The sequence below is a fragment of the Emydura macquarii genome, unplaced genomic scaffold (genome assembly GCF_026122565.2).
Source record: "Emydura macquarii macquarii isolate MOO-44397 ecotype Brisbane River unplaced genomic scaffold, CSIRO-AGI_Emac_v2 contig_3692, whole genome shotgun sequence".
In the NCBI taxonomy this organism is placed as follows: domain Eukaryota; kingdom Metazoa; phylum Chordata; order Testudines; family Chelidae; genus Emydura; species Emydura macquarii.
This window is the reverse complement of record NW_027133829.1, coordinates 8826747-8846356: the sequence shown is the minus strand read 5'-3', so window position 1 is coordinate 8846356 and position 19610 is coordinate 8826747. Positions and strand designations below refer to the sequence as shown.

Here is a 19610-nt window from a genome sequence, read left to right as displayed (position 1 = left end):
TTTGTCTTTGATTTGGAACTGGTGAACTTTGGGTCTGATAGGGACCAAAACCCCATTGATCCTACAGATAATCTGTATCTTCATCAACGCACACAGTATTTGCATCCAGATAGGGAAAAGGACCTGCTGAAAGTCTTGGGAAGTTGCATTTTGGAATGAGTTTCTGTGGGTACATCTACATAGCAAAAAAACCCGCGCAGCGAGTTTGAGTCTAGGTCAGCTGACTCAGGCTTGTGCTGCAGGGCTAAAAATACCAGTGTAGCCTGGGCTCCAAGACAAAACCTCCTTGCCAGGTTTCAGAGCATGGGCTCCAGCCTGACAGTCTGCACTGCTATTTTTAGCCCTGCAGCATGAGCCCAAGTCAATTGACCTGGCCTCTGAGACTCACTGCCGCAGGTCTTTTTTGTTGTTGTTGTGTAGATGTACCCTGCAGGCCCCAGTCTTTGTAGGGCATTGAGTTGCTGGAAACTTAAGGAAGTGAACATCGTATTTCAAGGAAAGCAGCATGTTAGTATTTTCATAGTTTAAGGCCAGAAACGACCATCAGATCTACTGAAAACAACTTTACAGTAGGTAAATTATGGCCAGAGCATCCTTCTGGGATGGTTATAATGTGTCGGCAGGTAAGCTAAGCTCTGCTTTCTTTATAGGTGAGCACATCCCCAGGAGAGAGGATGCCAAGGCCTCTCCAGAATCTAGGTGTTTCCCCATAAAGAGTAGAGTAATGCACTGTTTCCACTGAGTCACCTGGCCGACAGAGCTTCTGTACCACATTGAGCTTGGGCTCCTGTCTTGTTTTCAGCACAAGTTATCGCTTCAAACCCTGAGCCATGGCATGTGTCAGGGAAAACATTTCAGAAACTGATAAAATAATGTGAGAGCATTTTGGCCCATTCAGCACCATGTCATTTGGCATTCCCACATCCTCTAAAGGAGGATACACCTTAACTTGTGAAGCAACCAGTAGATAACATCTGGGTGAGATAGGTATAGTAGAACCTCAGAGTTATGAACTGAAACACCGTGTTTGGAACCGGAAGTACTCAATCAGGCAGCAGCAGAGACCTCGCCCTCCTCCCCCCCCCCCCCAAAAAAAAGCCAATCCAGCACAGTAGTAAACAGTTAAACATAAACTACCAAAAAAAAAAAAGGAAAAGCTGTATTTTTCTTCTGCATAGTAAAGTTTCAAAGCTGTATTAAGTCAATGTTCACTTGTAAACTTTTGAAAGAACAACCCTAATGTTTTGTTCAGCGTTACAAACATTTCAGAGTTACGAACAACCACCATTCCTGAGGTGTGCGTAACTCTGAAGTTCTACTGTAGAGCTGTCAGGTTCTAAATGCTGTAATGAAGTAAATATTGGTAAAGGGCTCCGAGGTCCGTGGATGAGAGGCACTGTACAATATCTGTGATCATGATAATTAACAGCTTATCCTAGCTATAATGATGTCACAGACTAGCTCTGGATTTCAAATGTCCTAAACTCTCATGGTAATTTTGCTGCTGAACTGTACTTTGTGTATTCAATGATGTAAGTACCTGGGCAGTTTTCCATGCTACGTCATGGGTTAACAAATGTCTTTGTGAACTAATTACTTTAAACGTTTCCTGCTTTATTTACAAAGTTTTTCTCTCTTCTTTCCTTTTCTTCAGCTGAAAACAAGTCACCACCTCGTCCTTGTGGCTTGAACCATTCAGACTCTTTAAATCGAGGTGATCGCATTGAAGCGGTGACGCCAACATTGGGGAGCAGCAACAACCAGCTGAATGCATCTTTCCTTCAGGTGTACGTCCCAGACTACTCAGTGAAAGCACTCTCAGATATTCAGTTTGTCAAGGTAGGAAAAGAGACAGCAGGGCTTCCCTCTCAGAAAAGCTGTGCTATCTTACAGAGCTGAGAGCTGGGGGATGGAGATTGCAGATCTGTTATGTCCTTGAGTCACTCAGAGCAGCTAGGGTTATGAAACCAGCAATCATTTTAAACTGCCTGCTTTCCCCTATTTCTGCTGTTCGTTGACTTTTCCTCCATTGCTCTGTTTGGACAGTGAAATTGGACTGGGCACTTCATTTTCTGGTTACCAGCAATTCAGAGGAAGCTTTAAATAAAAATATCTTTCCCACTGGAGTTATTCTTGAAAGCCCATCTATTGCTGTGAAGTTTTGTAAAGCCTTTTGAACAATCTGAATGAGAGAGCTCTCATTAGTTGATGGCGTACCTTTTCTAAGAATGAAGATTTTTCTGGTGGCTGCAGTTGATTCATTTCTAACTTAAAAATTGGCCCAGAATGTAACTTGGGATGCAACCTGCCTCTCTGCTTCCCAGCTTGTCCCCCTTCCTGAACTATGGAGAAGTCTTGAATTCATCTCTGCATCTGGACTTCCCACGTCAGGCCTGTCTCTCGTGCTAACCACCAATGGGCATATTGCCCTGTTCTTCAGCTCTGTATGTCCCATCATGAGAAGCAGACGAGGTGTATATAGATTCTGTGGGATGAGCAGACCAATGTGAAGGAACTGGAAATTCAAACCTAGCTGGAAGTCCCATTTTATATTATGGAGGCTGGTATCCCACTGTCCCAGAATGATCATGGTGCTTAGTTTAAACAAAACCATTTTCAACTGGTTAGTTACATTCAGGTTTTCTTTGTCAGTAAACAACTTGAACAGTGCACTTTAACTTGTTCTGCCCTTTGCCCTAGTTAATCAGATATTGGAAACTCTCTTTACGTAAGGGAGAGAATTTTTAAAAATCTTTTTAATGCTGGGAATAAGATTTAAAAGTGATATTGTCTTAACGCACAGACATATGCCCCAACCAGCTGATGCACTGAGCTTCACACTTACATTAATAAGGGTTTAATACCAGCCAGAGTGAATTGGAAGTTCAGTGTCAGTGTTACAGGCCCTTGTTATAGACTGCAACAGCCAATTCTTCTTTTGTGTTGAGCAGCAACCCAAGGTTATGTTGCACCCACACCCCTTGAAATTTCTGTGTGAGATCTGATCCTAGCAAGTGAGAAGCAGAACCTCTTTCCCGCCTCCTTCATTGTCCCAACCCCCACGTCAATTAGCTGTTCCTGTTCAGAACTTAGGGTCGTCCATACATGAACATCATTTCAGACAGTGACATGCAGATATAACTGGGAAGGTGAGTCCAGTGCAGTGCAAGAGGATTGCTTGCTGTTTTCAGAAAGGAGTTCCCCACTTCCCGATGTACTTAGCATGGCACTATTGTAGGGTACAGTATGAGGTGAGTGAGTTTGCTTTCCTCTGGAGCCTCCGGCACCAGGGCAAGGTATTGAAATATTTTACCTATATGTTGACTCCAGTATGGCAAACCCTAAGTTCAGGCTAGCCAGTTTTTTGGGACGCTAACCTAAAATATTTTTTAGATGGCTTATTTGATGTTGGCCCTATGTAGAGCTGAGATTTTACTCAGGCAGATGCCCACTGACCTCAGAGTAAGGACTTCAGGACTTGGCCCATGCTGCACATGAGACCATGAATTGCTGAACTAGATCAGAAATGTAACGCTTGTTTGACTCGCTTCCTACAGAGGGCTCTAAGAATCTGATCTCAAGCTCATTGACGTCACTGGAAAGACTCCCATTGATGTCAATGGGCTTTGGATGAGGCCCTAAAAATTTGCATCGCAACATCAGTGGCTTTTAGCTAGAAGTAACTGGAAATCCCTTGGGGCCTCCTGGGATTTTATCCAGTGGGACAAATCCATGCATCACAACATGGAGACAGGATGGAACCGTGTGGCAATATTATCATCACAATGTTGTGTCACGTTGAACTATCACCACATCATGATACTAAGTTAGGATTCTCTGTTATCCTGCTAGACTTGCAGAACTCAGTTTATAGAAAGTGGGATGATCCCACGAAAAACAGGGTTGAACGGAGAATTTGGGAAGGGGCGGGGGTTTATGTTCATAGTGTGTCCTCTAGGACACCAGCAGTAGAAACCAAAGTGTTATTGTGTCTTTTTTGTGTGTGTTCCCCACCCCCATCCCCCTTGTGTGCCTGAAATAGATCTCAAGACAGCAATACCAAAATGCCCTGATGGCATCTCGGATGGACAAGACACCTCAATCCTCAGACAGTGAAAACACTAAAATCGAACTGACTCTTACAGAGCTGCACGATGGTTTGCTGGATGAGACGGCAAACCTGCTGAACGAACAGAACTGTGTGACACACAACAAGTCCAATCACAGTATGCACAGCGAAGGCTCCATTTAGGAGCTAACCATCGGCATCCCCTTCCCACCCATCTCTTCAGCAGGCCCAGTCCTCGCTGCTCCTTGACTGCGAATGCTCTTAGTATGTGCTTGCAATGCTGTGCTGCATCCGGTGTTCTGAGACCAAAGACTTAGTGACCTTCCTGGGAGCCGAAGAGGAAGAAATGGGAAGAAAAGCGAACAGTGAGACAAAAAACCAAACAAACGGTGGGCGTGACGAGCGCCCCGTGGAGAGCGATGGAATTCTTCCTCGCAAAGGAGAATTGTGTTTATTTTTTCAGCCGTATCTTTGATCCTCATTGGTTTTCCCTTCTTCCTAGATGCGCACGGAGAAGTTTTTAAAACAGCTCTGATTATTTTTTCAAGAGAGATCATGTTTTTAAAAAGAATTTTGCAGAGTTTTAAACTGTTGCTGTCTCTCCCCTGCCCCAATTAGGCTCTGTTGTGACTTTGTGAATCAGCTCCAGTGTCATAGACCTGTTTCCACCCCTCCCTTTGCTCCTGTCTGTTGCCCTGTTTTTAAAACAGCAACTGGTACTTGTACATATTTGTGTCCTAAGAACAAAGAATGATTGAGACTTCAAGGAACTTTGGGGTTAGCGGTATGGAAGTTTGGGGGAATGGGTATTAATTTCTCCCTAGTTTAGCTTCAGGGAAGGGGGGATCTTTTGATTGCATGCGTTGACGTTTCAGAAGGTTCCTTGTAAAACAAACAAAAAAATTGTTACATTTACAGTTTTGTAACCTCCACAGATGTTGTGTGTTTTGAATATGAAAGCGGGTTTTTAATCAACAAAACTGCAGTCTCATCACATTTCCCTAGTAGTTACTGGGAAATTTTTGTCCTCCTGGGATTTGCATTGATGTTACTGGAAAGCACATGGTCATGTTCCCTGCCTCTCCTATTGTATTGAAAGTGGGGACCCCAAAATGTTGAATCTGAGATTCTAACATGCTGAAATAGTCTGTGTTCCCTTCGCTTTAACCAGAGCATATCTGCAGTGCATGTTAAATAACTGGGATGGAATTTAGAACAAACCATTTCCCCAGGATCGTTGTTTGTGTTAAGACAAAAGATGCTGCTACAACAATGCCCAAAGCAAATCCTCCAGGTGGCTCTGAAATCTTTGCCATTGCAAGGTGGATTTCACAGTGGAGTCAGGGCCTTCCTGAACTCCCCAAAGACTGACAAAGAACTTCCACTACAAGGTTGATCGGTATTTTGCGGAGGGAGTTTAAGGGAGCATATTGCACTTCAGGGATTGTGTCTCCAGGCAATTATCTTCCTTTTCTAGGAGCCACTGTATTTCCTTCCCTCTGCCCTTTTATCTACTGTCCTTCTATCTGCCCATGGTAGCATCCTCTCGGACTGCTGTCAGTGCCACTCCAGCTGTCTATCCCAGAGCCTGGCCTCAGAATGGAGGGAAAATGGATTCATTGGGAGTTCAGTGTGTTTTAAACCCCCAAAATGCAACGTCTGTGGTGGCGTTTACCCCAGAGCTGGGGCTTTGACCTAACCCAGGCTCCCCCACCCCAAGTGCTCTCTCCCCCTCTTCAGTGCTATTTTAAAGAAAATGTGAAAGTTGACAGCAGTATTAAGATCTGGAGAGATGAACAAATGCTGCATAGTGGTTTCTTTGTTCAATTTCAGTTTGTGCTGCTCCAGGAGCATCCTGTGGCCTGATTGTTATGTACCATTTTCTTTCTTTATGCTCAGATCAGCTTTATCTGACTCTAAGTTTAAAAGCAAAGCCCAATTCTAAGTGTGGCTGCCAGAATCCATAGCATCAGTGCTGCCTCCCCCTTCCCTTAGCCCAGGTGGGAAGCGCTTTCTCTCTGGTATGAGACAATTTTGACAGTAAGCGCCATAGTCACATCTGTGCAAATGCGTTCTGAAAAGGTGCAATAAATATTTCACTGCAGCAGCTCCTTGTGGGAAGCCAGTGTGTGCGGCTACTGTGTGGGGTCTGTCCCATTTGCTTTCGGCCTTAGGAATGGGAAATTCAGCCCCGAAACTTATCTCCCACATTTTTTAACCTTGTATTTTAAAAAATGCTGCTGCTTCTTCCTTTTAAATGGTGTGTCTGTTGTCTCCTTCAGCATTTTCTATCCCACCTGTTGGCTCTGGTAAAGCTCTGCGAGAGAACGGCAGCCACCTGTGGACGCATGTGCCACACAGGCCTCGGATGCAGCTGGCAAGTTACAGATTATTTACAGCAGCCTCCTATTTAGCTGACTCAAGAAGGGCTGCTAACAAACATTGCACCTTTTCATTAACCCTGGTAGGGAAGTGACCTGTTTCCTTGCTCTGGTCCCTTTTATTTAAACTGTCATTGCGCCCTAATGTTGCTGATTGTAAACCATTGTTGCAAGTGATGCATAGCACGGTAATCTTGGGATGCAGTATCCTTCGTGTCAAACCTGCCGAGTGAGGGCAGGATTCAAGCAGAGGAAATTCTCTGCTGGGGTGGAGATTTCTAATCTGATTTGATTGCTGGTTTTCATGCTACGTCATGGCTTTTTTGAAAATATTTGTTCCCCTGTAACACAAACCACGAAAGCAGTGTGATCCCAGAGGCGAGTAACTTGGTCTCTCCGTGAGGGTCGCTATTCCAAACACTCCAGGCTGCTTTTGCAGAACTTTTCTCCTCTCTTGCAGTGTGTAAGAGAAGGTGAAGTAACTTTCATAGAACTAGTTGGTCACAGGTGTGATTTCTATGGAAAATGGACATCCCCTAGAGGGGGGACAGGAGCTCCCACAAATTGGCTTCAGGGACTTGGCATGATGTCCTTCCATAGACTGGCTTCTCTGGAAAAAAAATCCAGTCTCTGGATCATCCAGTCTCCATGGGATTTTTTCTGTTGAAATGTGAAGGGGGGCACTGTACAGATGGGCATCCAAGTGAAATAGCTACCATTCTGTGTGGTAGGCACCATGGCAGGCAGAAGAAAGACACGCCCAACTCAAGAGACTTCTTAGTTTTTGAACCCATGTTTGCAGAAATAGCGTCCTTGCTATTCCTGCTGCAGTGGAAATCCCCCGGCTTCCAAGAGCTCCTGTTGTGCTGTAAACTTCCTACCAGAGCAGGCATAGTGTTCTGAGCGTCTCCGCTTGGCTGTCCAAATTCAGGTATGCTCAGGTTCGAGATTCTACAGTGCAATGCCATGCACAACCAAGGCGGAGCTGTCGATCAGTCACTGTCATGAAACAAGTTACCAGCTGAAAACTGTGGGTGCGCTGGAACTTGACTTCAGTCCTTGACTCTTTTCAAGGCTTTGATTTGTAGAAAGGATACTGCATCTTTTAGCATTGGCTCCTGTGGTCCGTATTGTTTCCCTCTTTCACCTGTGTTGAAGTATAGTCCAAGGTGCAGAATCCAGCCTTTTAGCCGGTGGTCTCTGGGAGGCAGGAGGATATGCCGCCATGGTTTCTTGTGTCAATACCGATTTTGCACACGAGTTCTTTGAAGTGAGGTTTTCCACACTAATATCTTAAATGCACAGCTGTGAATTCATTTTTACACTCCTGTTGGTTAAATCCTGTTGAAGGAAATGCACCTGAATCTGTTGTTACTATGATTTTTAATTGTGTGTATTGCCAAATCTTTGTAAAGAGTGAAGGAATGTTCTTGCTTTGTAATGAGAATCTCTCTGTTCAAACAAGACTGAGTGGTGATGTGGAGATCATATGAAGCACGTGAGCTCTGGGGTGGAGGTGGTTTGAGCGTATAACCTGTCCCTTCTGTAGACCCTACTTCACATCTTCAAAGCACAGGTGAGAGTTTGCAGGGCCCTCATCATTCTTCCTGCCACTTGTCTGCATAGCAAAATCCCTGCCCAAGGATCACTTAGGACTGGGCTAAAGCAGAGAATGAAGGCCAGGATTCAAGTACCTTGGCAGAGGTGTGGGATAGCCCAGGATTGGCATAGCAGGTGCAGCTCCAGATTGATGTGCGTTGTCAAAGCTAGGTGGGGGACCCAGACTGGCATAGCAGGAGGTGCTATAGATCAGGATTGAGGTGCGTCAGCAGAGCTGGATGTGGCAGGCTTGCACAAGACCCTGCCTTGCTCATTACTTGCATGCCATACAATGCACTGTGCAACTGTCCCAGCCCTTTTTGCATCACTGCTCCTATACTGAGCTCGTTGTGGTTTCCAGTATTGTTTCCGGATGTAGCAGTCAAAGTCTAACCTGGTTCCACCTTTAGCAGTGTGGTGGTAATCCCACTGCTAAATACACACATACTTCCTCCAGATTCGTATTCCTGTCAATATCCCCTTTGCATTCATCTATCCTGGGGAGAAAGATGACTGGGGAGAAGGCCTGGTGGGAGGGGAAAGAGTGAATGACTCTTGGGAGACCCCACAAATATCTCCCCATATCTCAGTGGGCAGGTGCTTAAACAGGCTAGGATCTGGCCTTGGCGGAGGTGTCTCAGGGAGCTACTGCTGTACTCTGAAAGTGGCTCGAAGGAAAATAGTGGCCGATGGGACAGCAGCAATGCTCTGCCCCCTTTGGTTGTGGAAGGTGCTTCATGTGATCTCTGGAGAGCTCAGCCACAGGGGAGTAGTGTGTGTGAATGGCAGCTGACAGCATTGTCTCTTCGCTAGCATCCCATGGAAGTATCACATATGGTGGAGAGGATGACCGAGCTCTCCAGGACCTGTTGGGAAATGCATCTTCCTCACGCTGATGTAGAATAGCCACACAAACATTCCCATGTGCTAGACGTACCATATGTTACAGGCTATCGAATACACAAATCATTGATTTAAAACTAGTACCTGTGTACCAGTTGTTATGTTATCCAGTGTCTGGATTAGTTTAGAACTAGCAAACTTGGGGTGGGGGTGGGTGTTACCATTACAGTATCTGTTGTTAACACTGTAACTTGAGACTTTATACCGAGGGTGTCTGACTGGCATTCGTATGTCATTGAGAAATGTTTGTCTTTGCTATGCTCAGTAGCACGGTGTGAAGCAGATCTTGGACTTGCTGGACTTCGTGCTGTTTTGGCTTTGTGTACGTGCTGTTCTTTCCTCGGGCTGTCCATAGTGTGGCTCCAAAGAAGTACATGGCCCTTGGATTGAAAGAAAAACAAGGGCTTGGCCTGTTCTGACAGAGCAGTCATCAGCTTGCTGAGTGAAGCCAAAGGGCAGGTTGTTTATCCAAAAGGCACCCTCATCTGGGTCAGACTAGGGGGAGAGCGAGATCTGAGATGAGTAACTAGCCGAACCGCCTCACTGCTCTGCTGTGTGTCTGGTACGTTAGCCACGGTGCACCTGCCTGCGTGGTCTCTATGGCGAGAGTTGCTTCTGAAGTGTTGCCACCCCCACGGCACAGTGACGTGATGCGGCAGCTCAGACGTCGCGAGCGAGGCCTGGCATTGAGGAGCCTAATAGCAATATCTAGGTTTGCCTCATTTCCCCCCCCACCATCCCCACCAATATTTATCAAGGTTTCTCCTCCTTGCCCCTGCCCTGCCCGTCTCCTCCAAAAGGCCACTCTTCATGCTCTGTTTAATCTCTCCACCTTTTGCTTCCCTACAGTGCTTAGCTGCCCACACCGTGAGTGCATGTTCGGAGCGCGGCTATGGAACGTCCCTAGCACAGGTTAGAATTCCAGTTTGGATTTCACGTGTTTATCACTTTTCTGCATTAACCCCTGGAAATGGCTTGGGGAGGCTAGAGCATTCCTTAGGGGAAGAAGGGGAAAGCCTTCTATAACGCGGGAAGTCCCAGCTCCTTTCCTCCGGAGCTGGGGAAGGCGAATGTAGGAGGCATGAAACTAAAATGCTGCCGTCAGCCTCTTGCACAGCGAAGAAGCCTGGTTGGAGATGTTTGTCTTGTCGTTAGCACTGACTTGTGGCTCGGAGTGTCAGAGACATCAGACATTGTCTGAACACCTAAGTTCTGTGACTCTTACGGAGCCCTCTCGTCCGTCCTACCCACCCCCATTCACATGCTGCTTTAAAGTCTCCCCTATGGATGGGACCAAACCCAAAACCTACAGTGTGTGGCTATCAGTGGATTAAACTCCTTTGCCTGGTTTCTGTTTGATTTTGTCTGTCATATCGTCAGCCGCAAGCCAAGATGACGGTTCGTCATTTTTGTGTCCCTGCGGTCTGACTCCATTAGAATGTTTGTGCACCTTGAGATAAGGTTCTTGGGTTTTCTGATTCTCCTCCCCCCCCAAACCTATTGTTGTGCGACTTCTCCTGAGACTTTTACATTTGAACAGGGCTGGCAGCTGGAAATCTGCAGAGTAAAGTGCCTCCCCAGCTGCTGTGAAAATGCTAGTAAGAAAATTAAATCTGTTTTAGTCAAGTGCTTTATGTTGATCAATCCTCTTCTCTAAAGAATGGTTTGGAGAATTATGAAGAGAACCTAGCCTGCCCGTTGCAGAGTGTGGTTTGAGATTTTACAGTCAGTACTATTGGAAAGTCCGCACCATAACATCAGCGACAGCGAAGCGTCTCACGCTATGCAAACAGGTGAATGAAATCTAGATTTTAAGCAGCAGTTACACTCAAGGAGCTGCTGGGATATGCTGGGTTCTCTAGAGTTCTCCACTTTTTGTGGGGCAGTGTTTGGACACAAGGCAAGTGGAGTCTGGTTGGCTACCAGCATTTGGTTGATATTTATTTGCAGTTCCACCTCTTGGAGCAAAAATTTGGTTTCTTCTATACTGCAGATCTCAAGTGCCCCATTTTGTGCCGAAGTCAGTCTGCGTGCAGGGCACGGTCTGAGTCTGGAGTGAGTGCAGAACCCAGAGTGTTTATAAGAATGGAGGATTTTGCCCTTCCAGCACTAGTGTTGTAGCGAATCCTTACCGCTAGAGATACCAAGGAAGTAAGGTATTTGCAGTAGGTGGTGTCAGACAGGTTAGTTGGGTTTTAGGCCTGTCATCGAAAGTTCAGATACTTGCATTAATGCCTTCTGGACCCATCCATAGGTTGGTACCTAAGAAGTTAATTAGGTTTGTGAGCATGTGTTCACACAGGCAACAGACATGGTACCTAGAGAATCTCCGACACAATTCCTGCTCGTGAGGTTCCTAGTTGGGCTGGGAAAGTTTTCGTTGATGGATTCTCACTAAGGTAATGCATTCTGTCATTCTGGTTAATGCTCTCCACACTCTGACTCTGCTGCTGCACTGCATCTAGTTCCCTGCTGGCCGCACACCACTTTGGTTGAGTTTGCGGGGCAGAAGGTAGTAACTGATTGTGCTGTTCTGATCCTCTCCCCACTCCACCCATAATCATTGTAGTTATCAAAGAGGGAGGGGCCATCACTCAAAGATTTGCTGTGTCTTACCTTTGCTGCACACTGACTTGGAGTTTGGATAGCGGGAACATCTAAGGACCTGCTCCTCTGATACTAAAGGTCTACCCAACATTTTGGAGCCCCTGGGAGTGAGCCTCCCAGCCTGGATTGAGAGACTCAGGCTAGCAGGGCTTTCATTAGCGCTCTAAAAATAGGCATCGTGGCGTTCAGAGTCTGAGCTCTAGCCCACACCACATCTTCACAGAGCGATCTCCACAGCTACTTTTAGCGCGCCAGCGTGAGCACTGCAAGCCCATGTCTGTCGACCCAGGCTGGGAAGCTCACTGCCATAGGCTCCAAAACATGGAGACGTTCCCTTAAAGTCGGATCCTGCATTTCCTATCCTCAGAACTCCTACTGACTTCAAGGGACAGATGGGTTGTAGGGTTGGGCCTTAAGGGGTGAACCATAAAGCCTTTGTTTACTCAATGCTACTTAAGATCCCAGATCAGTAACTGAACCAAGGTGCAGATGTCACGATGCCAAATCCATTTAATCTGGAAGCCCAGATATTGGAGGATACGCTCCTCTATCACTTCACAGCCCCCATTCTGTGGTTCAGCGTTCAACTGTGTCTCTGCAACAGCTGCTAATCACTAAAACCAAGCCATTGCCCGGTATTCAAACCTTACCTTTAAAACCTGTCTGACTGCGTGTTGCAGTCTGCACACGTTTTCTTCCTGACTTCTATTCATAAACCTTTTTCCTTTTTCTTCACCCAAAAGCTTTGAAGTTCACCTTTAAAAAGTGTGTTCACGGCTGTTTCATCCCACACAATTGTCTTTAGATTACGCTGCCATTCCTAGGCCTTTTCACTTTCTTACTTTCCGTCATATGTGGTCTTTTGCTAATTGTATCATATTGTACATTGCTCCAGTTTTTATCAGAGACGTAGTATTCTGACTACAGTGTTTCACATTGTGTACATAAACCTGAATAAGCACAAATGAAATCCATGAATGAAGTGTATACGTTTCATAAACCGATTGTCATACAAACAAATGTTATAATTATTCCAATTGTGTTGTAGATTTCCAATCTCTCCTATTTATTTTGTACCTGATTTATTTGTATATTTTGTGATTTTGTTTAAAAGCATTTTGTTTATTTCTATTCTTTTTAGATAAATGATGATTTTTCTGTTGAACATTCCAGTTTATGCATTTTCCCTTCTCCATGTTTCACCTTTATTTATTTAAAGGGATGGATTGATAATTTCCTCATCATCTGTCGTTCTCTTGGCATGAGAGGGGCTGAGCATCTGGAACTCCAGTAATGGCAGTAGATCAGGATCCAGGTCCTTGCTGATCACAGATCATGATCAATGCTTCCCCAATTTGTTGCGCTGCTCTTAGGTTGCCAAGAGTGTCAGAGGGCTGATCTCTCAGGCCCGTGGAAGTCAGTCTTGCAGTCCTTCTAGCAGGAATGTCCTTTTTCTTCCACTAATAAAATCCCTTCTTTACACCCTTCTTTTCCCGTACAACAGATTTGTTAAATCGAAGTGATGTGTAATGTGTCCCTTAGGTTGTGTACATTGTAGGCTTTGCATGAACTTCAGCTGGAAAGCCAGCAAGGGACTTGGGATGGGTTGTACAGCTGTGCGGTCCGATGTGTGTATGTAGTGTAGTGAATTACCATGTTACCTGCCTGTTACCCCTCACAGACTTTATTCACATTGTCTCTACCTAGGTTGCAGAATGAGGTTTGATGGTAGAATTCCATAGACGCTTCAGCTGTCCAGTCGAGGTAGATGGTGCATGTGGTGACTGTCCCTGCCCACCCTCCACCTCCCTTGCCACACTGCACTGCTCTAGAAATAGCCTTTACTTGGACTCTGTTTGCTGAAGAAGGTGGCATATGTCTGGCTGCTTCTTTTGGAGCCACCATATTGATTTATCAGATGGTGTCCAAGGGAAGGTTGGCCCACCCCAGTCTGTCTCCCAGGCTTGGTGTTTGCTCCCTGTGGGTGCTAGTATTTGTGGCTAGTTCTCATGTCTCTCATCTCCCTGTGCCCCACACTCCTAATCATTTAGTTAAGCTCTAATATTTTTGGCTGTCCCTTTTGCCTTCTATATAACACCAAAATAAAACTGACCAGGGCAGAAATTCTCAAGCAGCCCCATTTGGATTGTCTTCTTTTTAGTGGAGGTCGTTTTAATTCTCCAAATGCAATATCCTTCACCCTCTTATGGCTACTGAACGGGAGGGAGCGTAACCCTGCCCCAGAGTTGCTTTTACTCTTTTTCAGTGCACTGGATTGTCAGTCCATCCCTAAGTGTTGTCTTAATGTTGTGCGTCCGTTCTTCTCTTTGGTGTATGTTACGACTTGCCCTCCCTCCCCCTTGGTGCTGCAACCGACAGTATCAAATTCATCAGTGGAGTTTCTTATGGTCTAACCAAACAGGCTTGTGTTGTGTGGGGCCTGGAGCTGGTTTTTGGTAACTGTCATTGGTTTCAGAACGTTCTTTCTCCAGAGGCCATTGCTCTTCGTAAACGACAAGCCTTCCATTCCTTTGTGTGCCCTCAGGCATCACCTTCTGCTGAGCACCCCCAAGGACACATGGCTTGCCCCATGGGGGATAGTCCCAAAAGGGAACGCCTACAAGAGCCCTCTAAACACAGGACTGCTTTGCATTCAGCTTTCTGCTCCAGTGAAACCAGCACTGGCCTTCGTCATTCGACGTGCTCTCATTGTTAAGAGAAGGGTCATGTATCCAGAACATTGGGCAACAGCAGTTGTTGGCTTTCGTGACCGGCAAACGCGCAGGAGCCAGATGGCCTACTGGAGAAGCGGCGTCCCGTAAGACAGCAGGGCTGTGGCTTCCTGTCCATCTCCGTGAGCAGCATGGAGTGGTGGAACAATGTGTAGCAGAGACACCTGGGCCCAGATCCATTGATCACAGTGGAAGTTAGGAGCTTAAATCCACTTGTGGATCTGGGCCCTCACACAGGTCAGCATCACCGTTTCTTTGCAGTGCAGCTGCTGGGCTATAGCGTCTTTGTTCCTGGAAATGATTATGATCTGAGCGCATCGCCGGTTACCCTCAACAGTGTCCAAAGAGCTTTGTTGGCTGTAGCCATAATGGATCATGTATGTAGGTGCTGCTGTGGCTTGAAAGCTGGCCACAATCATTGTCACACCCCCAGAAAAGGTTGCTTGGCAAACCTTGTATCCAAGTATCTGCGGGGGAGGGAGACTCATACTGCAACATCACATTGCACAGCATTGTAAGGTCACTGAGTCAAAGCCTGGAAAGTCTCGAGGCTGGGGTGGGTTCTTGGCCCAGCTGGGTGCAGTAGAGCGCTAACGCGCTCTAGCTTAGCCTAGACACGACTGTGAGCAGGAGCTGCTGGAAGTTCACTGAAGCTGTCGCAAGCACGGAGGAGAAAGCACCCGGCTGAGTTATTTATAGACGGCGGTGAGAAGTCTGTGATGAGATGAAAACTGACAAATGTTTGTTCTGTGGAGGAACAACCTAACTTAGTTGTTTTTAAGTTAATCTGAACTCTCTTTCACCTGCAATCAGGACATTGTCTCCTTGTTGTGCTTAGAGATGTTTTCTCCTTGTCCTGTAGCCGCTGGCTTAAAGTGAACGCTGCAGGATTGTGAGTTGACTCTGGCTTCCACAGTGGCCTCTGATTTGAATGGCCGCTTTGGGGAATCTTGCTACAGTCTGCCCTATGTGTGTCTTTGTGGGATGATGTTCGTTTGCCTGGAGGCTGTGATCAAGGCACCATCAAGTGGTGCAGTTTTGAAGGGGAGAACTGAAGTACCAGCTGCCTAGCTGGCATGGAAGCAAACCTGGCAGAAACCTGTTGGTGGCTTGTTCTCTATTGGTGAACGTTCAGGATCCTCACCTCTGCTTTGGGAGGCCCCACTTCGATGCATATTCAGTGCTGCCGAACTGGTATTTCCCTTGGCTTAGAACAGGAAATGTCTGCAGTGCTAATGTTGAATTTTGAATGGTGCCCACGGTAGCATTTGTATGTGCCACAAGAAATGTTCCTGCTCTAGTTGGGGGGAGATGGAAGAGCCCTTGTTCAGGGCATCTCGACTCTGGCTGTAGTTCATGTCCATTCCTTAGGGGCAGTGCGTGTTCCTGCAGCCATCAGATCGCCCGACTGGGGAAAGCTGTTCACTCCCCCGGCTTGGGGCTTGAGCTGGGAAAGGCCCTCTTCCAAAAGTAGCACCTATTCCTCCAGCCCAGCTTCCTCACAGGGATTCTAGTGAATGCTTTTCAGGCAAGAATTTAATCTGCGAAGAAGGGCAGAGCGAGGGGAGGCGGGAGCAGTTTGTAACGGACCGATGCCTGTGCCAGGAGCTAGTTTACATGGGAAAGGGTTGGCATGTTAAGGCAAGATTTGGACTTGAGGATGCCAAGCTTCCTCAAGCAACTGCGGGCTTGAAGAGGGAGAGTAAATAGTTGCTCGTGTGTCATGGGGTTTATTAAAAGCTTCTGGAGCCAGCTGGGAACTGAATGGCACGAGTGGCACAGAGCACAACGTCTTGTGGCATGCGGTGGGATCTGTGCTTCAGTAACTTTGTGGGTGTTCATCTGACTCCGTCTGCCACTTTCCCATCAGCAACAGGGTCAAATAGTTTCCGTAACTCCAGCTTCTAGAGGAGGCTTCTCTCCATCATAGCATCACAAATAGCCAGTTGTTTGGAAGTGAGCTATTTGTGGAGAGCATTTTGAAAGGCAGAATATTTTAGGCTGTTCCAGCATCTCCAGGAAAACTTCAGGGACTGTAATCTGCTGAGCTAAACCTTAAAAAATTCAAATGTCTAAACTTGGAGAACAACTTTTAAACATAGTAAATCCTGCCATGGCATCATCGTGAAAGGGTCAGTGACCTTCAGAATCCTCCTTCACCCTTCATTTTTTGTAATAACGTCTTAGAGCTTGGGAATGACTGGATCTTTCAGAGCAGGGTCCTTCTCCTGATTCCCACAGCAACTGGGAAAGGACTGGTAGGAGTCTAGATGGGTCAGAGCTACATAGGCCAGATCCAGAGCCAAAACTCAAAGGGGAGAGATTCAAGTTCCATGGTCTTCGTTAGACCTATTCTGCAGCTACGGACCAGTTGCAAAGTCAGCTCTAGTATAACTTCTAGCCTGGTAGAGATGCTAAGATTTCACTTCTGTCATTCAGCTCATGTTAAGGGGACAAGGTGAAAACAAACTCACTTCAGTGCAATGGCGATTTGGTTACATTCCCCATATCGTGTGTGTTTCTTTCCTCCTGTTTTGTGTAGGGCTTCCACATCTTAGTACCAAATCTCCCCAGGCAGCCTGCAGCCCCTGCTGCTCTAATCTCGCCAGGTGAATTTGCACTTGGGTCTTTGGTCTCCCTACAATTTCGGGCTCCCCCACCAATTTGATCTTGAGTCGCTTTATACCCGAGAAACACCTGACAAAGTGAGACTTGAAGCTGCCCCACAGGGTGCAGAAGGGGAGCTTGGCTTTGACTAGAAAAGCTGCCGGGACTCTTCACTGCTCTGCAGTATCCACTGCTTAGTAACTACAGGTGCTGCAACCTCGCCACCCCCAGTTCCACTGCCTGGCGGGCCGGAAACTCTCCCTCCAAGCACTTTGCAAAACACCATCTGTGAAACTTGAACACAAGGAGACTCTCTTCTCAGCGCTCCTTTTCACTGGACAGATCGTGATTTCCCCTGTTCCAGCCTCATGGCCCTTCCACCCCCCTGAAACTAACCTGCCTTGTCAGTTTGTCCCCGCTTGATCAGTGGCAGCAAAACAGCTGGGAATGCATTTCTTAGCTGCTCCTCCCTCTACTGGCTGTGCAGCAGTGCAACACACTAGGCTTGCACCAGGGCTTCCTGGTCATTTCGCCATGCGCCAGCAGCCGCTTTAAAAAGGAAAAGCTGTTCAAGATGCAGAAGCTACTCTCCACCCGTAGCAGTACCAAGGCTCTTGTACTTTGGGGCTAACGTCAGCCGGCTACTTCAAGTGCCTTTGCTGTCAGTCAGGTAAACAGGTAACTGCCAAACAAGGCCAGGAGAACGGTGCCATGAGCTGAGCAAGGAAATACAGAGCAAAACCTCCATTGCTGGCAGCACTGTCGTTAGTTCAACCCCTCTGCCAGGACAGTAGAAGCTAGAATACGGTCTCTCAACTCCGGGGTCATTCCCAAAACTGGGCTGTCAGAATGTGTCAAGGGTCGTTGCAGCCAGGCTGTTTGAGCGTGGCCCGTGTGTCAGGTTGCAGTGTCACTCTTACAGATTCGCACACCACCCCAGGAGGGGGCCTGGCCAAACTTGAGTGGTGCTACAACCGTGGAGGGAGGTCCCAACGCCTGGAGCAGGGAACTGAGCCCAGCCAGCACAGTGTATTTAATAGCGCGTTAATGTGTGTACTGTATAGCATGAGTAAGAAATATTTACTGAGACTTTTCTTTACATCTCTAAAGCTGTTTACTGGGTAGCAACAGGCCATCAAGGTTTGCAGATGCGTCTTGAGCCCAGAAAAGGTGGAGAACACTGGCTAGGAGAGTGAGCCAAGAAATCCTCGGGCTAACCCCATTGTGTGAGGTAGGGAGCGTTCACCTAGGAATACATACCTCTGATTTTATTCTTTCTTAGGTACCTGATTATCCAACCACTGGCCCTAAAGAGAGAGAGAGTGTGATCAAGTGTTGCTCTCGCCTGTAAGGTTTACTTTGAGAAGCAAAAACAAGGGGTGAGTAGGATAAAAGAGCCTCTGGATTTCCATAGTGTCGTGTGAAAAGGAGGCGGGGGGAATGCGGTGGGTGCTAGAGAAATCCCACTGAACTACCTTCAGCCATAGCCCCACAGTCAGGTTAAGTTCAAACAGAAGCTGTTGAAAGATCAGCTGCTGTGGGGCTTGGACCCTCAGTCTGTGGCGCACAAAGCCCCTGCTCCGGGTAGGACAGCGGCTCGCTGAAGCAGTGGGATATTGCATCTTCTACAAGACAGGCTACTAGACAGACAGCAGCGCAAGGGAGCCTGGCTCCTGTAGGGCCAGGCACATGACTTACGGCATAGCCAGACAGAATAGCTTCCTCACAATCCTGTCATGTCTCCAGCCGCCGGCTTGTGAACTCTGAGAGTTGTTTTAAGGGCAGCATTCACTCCCTCTCCATCTTAGTACTCGTTGTCTCACCCTGTGACTGACCGGGCCCACTCACCAGCCCAGCACAACGCATTTCAATGTATTCCCCCCCCCCCTTCAAAACACCCCTGGGCTGGGGGCAGGTGCTGTGACTTGCTGTGGACGGTGCCCTACTCCATCCTGCAAGTGCATTCTCAGGGGCCAGTACCTCAAGAGCAGTGGTTCTCAAACCTTTTGTACTGCTGACCCCTTTCCCACAGAGTGTGACCTCCTGGCCTCCACAGGCTCCCCTTTCACCCCCTAACCCCAGCATCCCCCCTCCTGCACCCACAGGGGGAAACTGACCTGGGTGCACTGAGCAGCTGGTATTGCTGCTCACTGCACCCCTCAACCACTGCTCTACCCTGCACCTGTGTGGAGTGGGGGGGAAATGAGGAGCAACATCCAGGCTCCCTGAATCCAGGGCACTGTCCCTATTTGGGCTGTGTAAGGGGCTGGCAGGCAGAGAGCAGCAGCTGCTGATGCTCTCCTCACAGCACTGCCCAGGTGGGGAAAGGGACCTGGCCCTCACAGCCCCTTGGGGGGCACAGAGAAATGTTGGGGATGGTGAGCAGTATCTGTGTGTCACTGCTCGCACCCCCCACGTCCCTCCCCCTGGCTGGGCTCACAGCCCCACACCTGGCCAGGGTTGGGGCTCACAGCTCACGACCTCCACCTAACCACATCATGATGCCGAGGGATTCGACCCCCAGTTTGAGAACCAATGCTCAAGCATTGCAAATGAGAGCGTAAGTGACTGTGGCTTGGAGCAGGAGCAACGGACTTCCAGCAGGTGGCAGCACCAGCCTACGGCAGCGGGGCCATTTCTAAAGATGAGCAAGAATTTCAGCCTTCCCAGCTACCGCGGGACTCGGCTTCTCTCATAAGAGCATGGCACAAT

General features: G+C 47.4%; 1 protein-coding gene across 3 annotated transcripts in view; it reads left to right on the top strand.

Moving 5' to 3' along the window:
* CNNM2 (cyclin and CBS domain divalent metal cation transport mediator 2) overlaps window positions 1-18270 on the top strand; it is a 190966-nt gene extending 172696 nt beyond the window's left edge. For 2 of the 3 annotated variants that reach the window (XM_067536966.1, XM_067536965.1), the window contains 2 exons: window positions 1655-1839; window positions 4043-12724. In XM_067536966.1, coding sequence (XP_067393067.1) covers window positions 1655-1839; window positions 4043-4252 — 395 coding nt within the window. In that variant the 3' untranslated portion in view covers window positions 4253-12724. Of the gene's footprint in view, window positions 1-1654; window positions 1840-4042; window positions 12725-18180 lie in introns of those variants that run through there. The other variant, XM_067536967.1, reaches the window with a different exon arrangement.
* The last annotated feature ends 1340 nt before the right edge of the window (window positions 18271-19610 follow it).